We start from the raw sequence: 9,822 nt of genomic DNA on the forward strand, positions 1-9,822 counted from the left end.
TGGGCCGAAAACAAGCACCTTGATTAAGGCATGAATAGTTAATTCATCAGCCTCTTCACTGTGGCATACTTTCAACTAAAAAGACTATTCCCATCTCTTGTCTTTGGTGCAATTAGACATTCATGTCAGAGCCCCTATACAGAGGCTTGATTGATACTATATGTTGGTAGATTGCCAGTCAAAAAACTGACTGACAAAAATAAACCTGCGACCCCCCCTCAGTCATTCAGGACCAGCCAATCTGAATGCAGGGCTGAATCTCATGATTCAACGCCACTCTCTTTTTTAATTACCAATGAGGGAGTCTTTTCAAAGTGAATTGGGGTGGGTGGAATTGAAGGTAATTGGAGTATCATTTGAGGGATTCACATCTCCAGCATCTCTAGCGTGCACCTGTTGCCTTTTTGTTGTGTGACGCATGTCGGTTTGTTTGGTAGAAGAAGAAAAAACAAAAGTTTGATTGCTTCCCACTGTATGTCATACCACTTCTCTTTTATTCATTTGAATGAAAAAAAACACTCTAAGTACAGAATGTGATTTTAAAAAGTCTTAATTAAAAAAAAGTCACAGTATGTTGTAGATTTCACAGATTTCATGATTTCATAAATGTTTCAAACTTCATAATAATATATTATATATCATAATCTCATATACTGTTATTATATTTTCTCTGATGAATATGAAATAGATAAATTGCAATATATCCTAAAATATTCCCTTAAAATAAAACACAGTTCAATAAATCACACCGATCCTTTCACTCTTCCCCTCTCCCCTCACACCATTTCTTCAGTATTTCATTTTCTACTTGACCCTGCAAATGTATCCGTCCCTCTCTTTTATCCATCCCTCCATCTCGTCCCATTGATTATTTCAGGGGTTCAGAGGGATGGATGTGAGCCATTACTAAATAGCAGACCAGCACACATCACTCCAGCCAGTCTGACAGTTAATGAGAAACACTGGATGTATTTCATACATACACCACCTCATGAAAAAAAAGGGAGACAGAAAGGCCAACAGAATAAATGTGTGTTTGTGTGTGTGTGTGTGTGTGTGTGTGTGTGTGTGTGTGTGTGTGTGTGTGTGTGTGTGTGTGCATGTGCGTGTGTGTGCGCGTGTCAGGTCTCCAAGCATCAACAGTGGTTTCTGTATAATTCATAAATAAAGAGTAGAGGAACAGATGGGTGACCATATATAGCATTATCCACAATGGGTAAACATACTATAAGTACTATAAGTAGGCAATGAATAGTATAGAATTAGTGCACATTGTTACTATTTATGACCACATTTTTACATCAAATAAACATTTCTTAGAAAAGGAGCTAAGTCACTTTCACTTTATTTCATGAAGTTATTTAAATTGTCTTTGAATTTTAAGATGCCAGCTGCTCCTTTTCTTTGCTTCATTGACATATTGTTTAGAAAAATTCCCCTGAGAGGGTTGTTTCTGTGGGAATGAGGCGTTATCATTTAGCAGCCATCAACTCCATCAGCTGTAATATGCACGCTCATAGCTTTCTTAGACTATATTTGCATACTACAATTGCAAATAGTATTAATATGTACTAAGCAATTTGAACACAGGGTCACAATACTGGCCATACTGTTTGCTCCAGGGAAGAGCGGTCTAATTTACCGCATTTCCCGCATTTCAATAAGGAACTGCAATACATATTCAAAATCTAACCATTACATAAACCTTTCTGGAGGGTACATACTGATAATATTTCACTCGTTTTAACTTTAACTTTAAGAATATTTACAGTTTATTACCGATTAGGTCTTATTTTTGGAGCTTTGGCCATCAATTGTAGTGGTTATGATAGCATGGTATTTATCAAATAAATCTGGGAACATGACAACATCAATATAATCAGACAGGGCAAGAAATGTGGTTGTAAACAAACCCACAGTTTGGTGTGATTATCTACACCACTTTATTTGATGGTAAAACTGAAAGTGAGCACACAAAAATCCCTCATTGCACAATGAAACACTATGTTTGCACAAAACTACAGGAATAATCCATGTTGCAATAAACTGGAATCTGAAATATCCTTCTCCTCCCTCCTCTCTAGACATATAATGATCCTGTGGAGACAAAAAGTGCCCAAACAAGCCAGGCTTCTCCACATATGATGCCAGCCAACCCGCCCCTGTACAGTGTGCCACCTCCCCCCCAGCCATCGTCGCCCTACCTAGGGCCCGGGGCCTTCCCTCTCACCGACCTGCAGAGCTATGCAGGACACGCCCCTCGCCACACACTGTCGCAGACGCTCAGCCAATCGCAGATGCTGCCCAGCATTAGTGCCTCTCCCCCTTCCTCCTTCCAGATCAGCCCACCCCTTCACCCCCACCAGCAGCTCTCCCTGCACCAGAGCTCGCTCCTCAACCAGCCTATCCGCATGCAGCAGGTCCAGTCCCAGCCAATCATCTCTCACCAGATGGGCCTGCAGGCCTCTCTCCACTCCCCACCTCCTGGGCAGCAGGTATAGTAACAATCTTAAACGCACTTACTGCTGTGGAATAGTTTACTTTTAAGATGTTGGCTTAATTTTCTTTCTTTCTCCAGGGTTTTTCCCACCTCCAGTCAGATTATCAGAAGAGCATTGGGGGTTCCCAGTCTCCAGGAGCCTCCGGCCCTGGTCCAGGCCCTGGAGTGGCTCAGAGCCATGACTGGGACAGTGAATACTGCAATCGGGAGTGTGGCAACCACTGCAGGTCAGTGGAGACAGAGGAGACAGTTTTATTTGCTTCCCACAGTCTGCTTTCCACAATAACCTTTGTTACTGCAACTCGTCAAATCATATAGGCTTGAATGACATTTGGAATGGAGAAAATGAATTGAGTTCAACCAAACAGACATTTTATTTGGCTGTTTGATGTATTTACTCAAAGAAAGAAAAATATATTGTGAGAAAGTCAAGATTGCAAAGATTATTGTTACCTTTCTGATTTAAGGTTTTCAGGTTGAATTTGTCAGACAGATATGGTCCAATCCAAGTCTTAGACCAGAACTCCCTTAGAAATAAGCATACATAGTCATGTCAGACGTCTCTCCCACTGCTTTCACAATATAAGTGTTGTCAGCTCCATTACAGTGAGACAGAGGAGACAGCTGGAGAGGTAATGGTGAGATAATAGAGCTTGTCATGTGTTTGTCAAACAGCAGTAAAAAACAGATGTTCCTAACACAAGTTTTCACTGTTATTGTTTGGCAGGCTGTGCAGTCCTGCAGCACTGGAAGATATTATGCTAAGTCTACAGCACTCATCGTGCTATAGTACTATGAAACGCTTCATTTATTTACAGGATTTGGTTAGAGCGAGGTAGAATCTAAGAGAATGGGGGTTTTGGTTTAAACTGTGGCCATTGGAGAATGAAAAGTACTTGCAATCTAAAGAAAATATACCTCTGTTTTTCTGGTCTTTTGTATTTGAATCGTTTTTTTCTTTACTGCTGTATCTTTGGTCATAATCAAACCTGAGCCTCTGTTTTTGATTTTGTTTTGTTTTTTTTCTCCTCCAGTGGCAGCATGATTGGCAGGGACAAGCCACTCTACCTCACCTGAAACTGAAGATCATGCTCTGTCGACAAATATGACACCGAGGAGTCTACTCTCACTCCCCTATCCCCATCCCCCTCACCCCTATCCCCTCAAACCTCTTCTCATGCACACACTTACATACAGTTCACACTTAACATACAGTACAAATACATTAACACACACATACAAACACAAACACACACAGACACACCCCCCCCCCCCAACACCACCACATCCACCTTTTTTTGTCAATGTAATTTTTATTTCTCTCAGTTTCTAGAAGAACTTGTGACCAGAGTTTTTTGACTCGATGACTGCTGTCTGTACCACTTAATGTATTAGCAGTCCTCTTGCTGTTTAAAATTTGCCAAGCACTTATGAAACCCCCCTCTCCTCCCTCCCTTTCGCTCCCACCCTCCTCTCTGAGTTGTGTTTTCTATGCCCTCTCCGATACAGGCCAGGCTGTAGAGCACTCATCGTCTGTGTCACCATCAAAGTCCCCTCAGGGACCCCATCCAGCTTTAATTAGAATAAGAGGAAAAAATCCTCTTCCTCTTCTTTAATCATTTTAATTTCCTTTTATGTTTTTTCCTTTTTGTTGTTGTTGTTGCTGTTTTATTTATTTCTGGCTTGCAAATTGTTCATCTTTTTTTTTTTTTTTTTGCCAGTAAGCGTTGGGCCCTGTACTGTAGAAAAATATTAACTTCTAGTAGGTTCAGCGCAGGCTTAGATGTTATGGTAGCTTTGCTTAAGGGCCTGCAAATTAATACAAAAAAGCTTGGGTCGGGAAGAGAAACAAAACAAAAAGAATCTTTTTTTAATATTAAAGACCTGTTGAGGTCTACTGAGCTGTCACAGTGTGATTGTAAATATCACTTTTATGGGATCAAATTGGGAATTTGAAGTCCACATAGATTTGTTTCTTCTTTAATATTACATGTAAGTCATTTTGTGTGTGGGTGTATGTGTGTGTGTGTGTGTGTGTGTGTGTGTGTGTGTGTCTGGACGTTAGAATGTACCCCATTCATGACGTGTGGAGTTGAGTGTGTATGAGCGTATGTGCACGGACACACACTTGCGTGCAAGAGTGTTTCAGTGTTCGAGTGTTGAGTCTTTCTCGTGAATTTTAACAGCCTTGTGCAGCTGGATTTCAGAGGAGTATTTCACACTCTCGTTCTTGCATTAAATCTGTGCTCACTGGTGTGTTTTTTTTCCAATAAAGTTCAATCTAAAACTGAATACACAATATGTGTCCTGCAGATCATTAAATGGAAAGAGCCAGGTGAGAGATAGAGAGGAAAGAGATAGAAAAGAGAGAAAGAAACGCTGTGAGATCAAATGAGATATAATGTTGCAGGTGGAAAAAAAAAATATTGCCTCAAAATGCCCCACTCCCCTCCTCCTCCTCCCTTTTCTTATTTTGTCTGACCATAATGTCAATTTTGTCTCCTCGACATGCAGAAGTGAAGTAATGAAATATGTGAATGGAGCCATCACATCCACATTACAGTGATTTTTATAAGTTTCTAGTTGGTGTTTGGTTGTGTTGATCTCATCTTTTTAACTTTTTGTGTGATTAACAGAAATGCATTTTGCTGACAAAGACATCTGTATTTATCTCTTTACTGTAGCATAATTTCAGTTTTAGTTGTTACAGAACTATAACATTTTAAGTTGTGTAAAAAAAACTGCCAATTGTAGTTATTTTATTTGTAAAGCCAGTAATAATTAATATTTTAAATGGTTATCAATATATTGTTTTCACTAGTTGCCCATCAGCCATTTGACAGGTTCTTATTTATGAGAGAAATTAGATCACTTTTTGCTTCTTACAATGGAGGTGTATTTTTATTCCTATTTTATTGTTTTTTCCCTCTGGTTTGATAAACATGATGATGACCACAACAATGATTTTTTTCTTTATTTTTTACATTTTGGGTGCTGCTCCTTTTTTTCCTTGCCAGCAGCATCTGTTTGTGTCACAATGCTTCTTTTATTTCAAACCTGCATAATAAAAAAAAGTTTAAAAGTGATCAAGTGTGATGCCTGTTCATTTTCTGTGCATACATTTGGTATCTTTTTGTCCCCTTCTCTAATGAGATGATCACACCTTTTTTTTAAAGACATGATAATTGTTGTTTTAAAGATCTACCAACACCCACAACTTACTGTACCTTGCAGTGTATTTGCACTTAAGAGAGGTCACATTTGTATCCTATATTTATATTTAGCTCCAATGGAATTAGCTAATTAGCTATGGATGCAGTACACCAGCCAGCGTGGATATTGCCAGTAAACTCTCTTAACAAACGAGAGAGCAGATGCGAGAAGACGTTTGCTTTGCTTGTGAAAGTGGTGCATCGTAGGCGTCTAGTGTGAGATAAAGAGAACAGAGAAATGCAATGTGCACACAAACTCAGGCAACCGTCCAAGTACTGATTTTACCCCAATTGCACACGAGTCTTCTTAGAGACTTTCTGAGAGAGAAAGGGAGAGATTGAAATGGAACTGTCACGATCCCTCCATTCAATGTTTAATTCATTCTACGTCTGCCTGCCGTCGCTTCCTCAATACTATTGAATTGCCAAATAGATCATTATTGGACAATTGGAAAACCTGCCACCTTGTGATATGACACACATTATATGAAAATCACAGTCATACATTCTTAATGCAATGCCAGATAAAAGAGGTTTTGGGTGCAGACACACAGCCCTGTCTGTTCGCCTTTTGTGTACATACAGTTATGTGTTTGTATGAATTTGTGTGTTTTTGTCTTCTTTTCTGTGTTTGGGTGTTGCCACTCCTCTCTAGCAGTAGGTATATTCATGCATACATGGTAACAATATTCCATTTATTCCTTCTTATTTTAGACATTTTCCACACATGTGCTGGCAGTCAATGTCTGTAGTAATACTGTAGTAAATACTGCAAGAAGACAGTATCAATTTGACACTCCTGTCAGCGCCCCTTAATCCCATCCCTCGTCTCTGAGTCAAAGTCGTGAGGCCAACAGAGAATGAAAAGCTACAATTTATGGTGGAGGGTGCCATTGAGAAGAAGAGAATGCAGCGGTCTTGTTCGTTTCCATAGATTTGAAAAGACCACTGCAGCAACAAAATGGATGACATCAGTAATAGCAGGCCGGTTGACAAAGACGAGGTCAGTGTGCCTAGAAGAGAGCAAACTAAGAGTGACGCAAAATCACCAAATACTCAAGGTTTAATACTCAATCAAAAGTGTAATCATTTAATTATAAAAATTTTTGCATGTGATTCTGATATATTTCATGTTCTTCTCATTCATTCATGTAATTCTTTAGCAAGTACAATCCATTAAAACTTACCTTTACAAAATCTAAATTGAATTTAAATGATAATTCATCTTTGTTTTTCCTTTTGGATGCATGTGATCGATACATTGGTCTTCAGGCTACACATAATAAGTGAAAGTACAGATTTTCTTCTGTCCATTACTATCTTTCATCAAGGCTCTGGGATTGTAATCAAATTATATTATTGAGGTTTAATTAATGATGAAACGAGTGTCCAGAATGCTGGAAATTAAGTATTTTAGGACGATGTTAAGACTCAACAACTCAGTAAAACAAAGCAAGTTCTGTTAAATGTCTTTCAGGTGCCAGATTATTTATTCATTTAGTTATTTATTTATGTATGCAACTGATTATTAAAAATACAACTCTGCATGTACAACAGGCTGAGCATGTTTGTAGATGATAAATGTGAGGTCAACCTCAAAGTGTGAGTGTTCATTTCTGGAGTTGCGCAGCTAACAGTGAAAAATTTCCATCACCAAACCAGCTTGTAAGATCCACCCTGTCAAAAGCATTGTATTTTCTTAAAAAGTTACTTTTTTTACTTGTTGTTGTGGTGAAGCAATGTACCATCGCTGGTTTTCATGTGAGCGTGAATATAAATATGTTTAATCTGACCACATGAGACAACTAGCTAGCTGGAGCTTCGCTGTCCTTTGAGTTCATACTGATGCAGGCGAGAAGGTCAGTGCTTTGGGTGAACTAAAGGCCTGTTAACGCAGAGCGCAACAAACACCAAGCTTTTCACAGACTACTGTAGCATACAGACAAAATGTTTCAGTTGCAACTTTGGTGTTGCGGTGGAGCAACAAACAGCAGGAAATGTGGGTGGTTTTAACAAGAAATGGGTTTCGCTTTGTGTACAGAATCAGTTAAGGTTTCTTTTAATGCTGACTGTACTGCACAAAATGGATTAGCACATTAACAAAACACAATATTGCCTTAAAATGATGTACGTCAGAATGTTAAATGTACAGAATATATACTGCAGCACCATTTAAATTAGCATATTTAAAAACTTTGTAAAAGTTATAAAGTTGTTAATCATTTCCTCACAGTCATTTTGTGTAGAAGATAACTAACTATGCAAAAAAACTCTGAAGCAAACAGGGTGACAAGATATAACACATAGCACATAACACGTGAGGCACAAAGCACACTTGTGGTTTCACACCTGCAGATATTTACGTAATCCAGTGTATATGCTATGTCAGCTTTGGCAGCCATTGCCTGCGGTTTCCAAATTTAGTCCATTTCCTGTTTTTTTTCTGATATTACAAATAATTAAATGTTTAAAGTGGTTACATTATCTTTTAAACAATCAGCAGTGCAATTTTTTACATGTCAAATTCCCCTCAGATTCATTATGAAACATCAGGCGATGAAGGATTTCTCTCTATGACTGGCTTAAACCCAATTTGAATGTCTCAATATCAATATAGCAACTTTGCCTCAGAGATTACAAGATCATTAGAACATGTTACTATCCATCACACCTTGTGTCCAAAACAACACAAGTAAACTAAAACTAAAGTGTCTAATGCAAAAAAAATAATAAAATAAATAAGCTGGCAAGTGGTGAAAAGGGAAGGTTGGTCATCTGGATCGTTCTCTTGGTTTTAGCTTTTGTGGAGTGGCCTTGTGGTTCAAAAGAATCCTCTTTGCTCAGCAATTAGTTTTTTATTTTGAATCCCCTTTTTTTTATACTATGCTTGCACAAAGCCAACAGTCAATATCCAGTTTCAGATTTTCCTAACGTTGTTGCTGTTAATGGTTGATCACTTAAACAGTTTAACAATATAATTTAATATCTAACCATTGCTATTGTCTTATCCTAACCAAGTAGCCTTAGTTACCTAACTTTGACGTGTCTATAATCAGTATTACTGTAACAAAAATCCGTCACGTACTTGTACGATCTACCGACAGATTTTCATTGATATTTAAGTCAGGGGACTGTGAGGGCCATTCCAAAACCTTCAGCTGGTGTCTCTCGAAGTAGCCTGTTGGTGGATTTTGAGTTATGTTTAGGATCATTATCCTGTTGTTATCCGGCCATGCTGTTTTACAGAATTTGCTGGTATCTAGTGGAATCCATTCTTCCCTCCACCCGTGCAATGTTTTAAAAACAGGTACTATGGATTGATGAAGTTGAAATAGAAGTTTGGAGAAAAAATAAGCAGTATGTCATGAAAAGCACACCTCCCCTACTGTTAAGCATGGAGCTGGATCTATCATGCTTTGGGGTTGCGTTGTAGCCAGTGGCACAGGAAACATAGCAGGCAGAAGGTTTTGGAATGGCCCTCACAGTCCCCTGACTTGCATATCATTGAATATCTGTGCGTAGATCTTAAAAGAGCAGTGCATGCAAGACGCCCCAAGAATATTACAGAACTAGAAGCTCTTTGCAATGAAGGATGGGGAAAAAAATCTCACATACAAGAACTGATTGACTCTTAGCTGGCTACAACAAGCGTTTGCAAGCTGTGATATCTGTCAGGGGTGGGTATTGCCTGTGTAGGGTGCCCAACATTTTGCACATGCCACAATGATGTTTCTATTAGATTTTTTGTTTCAGTGTTCAGCTTAAAAGGCTGTTTACATCTTTTCAATTAAAAACATCACCAAAATACGTTTTTCATAGTTCTCTCTCAACTTGATTGGATGCGGTTCTGGAAATTAAGTGTCAACTTGCTTGGAATGAATAGTGTTAACATTAGCTGATTCAGGAAACGAATTGATTCTTAGCACACTTTTTAAATAACTTTTTAACTTTTTGTTCATTGGGCTTGGGAAAAGGTATTTTCAAGTCAAAAGGCCAAACAAAGTCACAAGTCATCTAGGTTGAATTGTCTTTTGAAGTCTTTTTTGATTTTGTCAAGCTGAGTTTCTAGTCATCAAATTTGTCCAAGTCATGTGACTCGAGTCCACACCT

General features: G+C 38.6%; 1 protein-coding gene across 5 annotated transcripts in view; it reads left to right on the top strand.

Moving 5' to 3' along the window:
- The window catches only part of tox2 (TOX high mobility group box family member 2), a 90,764-nt gene extending 85,178 nt beyond the window's left edge, over positions 1 to 5,586 (top strand). For all 5 annotated transcript variants that reach the window (XM_051414393.1, XM_051414391.1, XM_051414395.1 and 2 more), the window contains 3 exons: positions 2,085 to 2,495; positions 2,579 to 2,727; positions 3,535 to 5,586. In XM_051414393.1, the coding sequence (XP_051270353.1) occupies positions 2,085 to 2,495; positions 2,579 to 2,727; positions 3,535 to 3,577 (603 nt within the window). In that variant the 3' untranslated portion in view covers positions 3,578 to 5,586. The remainder of the gene's footprint in view (positions 1 to 2,084; positions 2,496 to 2,578; positions 2,728 to 3,534) is intronic.
- Positions 5,587 to 9,822: the final 4,236 nt, after the last annotated feature.

Source organism: Dicentrarchus labrax, unplaced genomic scaffold (assembly GCF_905237075.1).
Source record: "Dicentrarchus labrax unplaced genomic scaffold, dlabrax2021, whole genome shotgun sequence".
In the NCBI taxonomy this organism is placed as follows: domain Eukaryota; kingdom Metazoa; phylum Chordata; class Actinopteri; family Moronidae; genus Dicentrarchus; species Dicentrarchus labrax.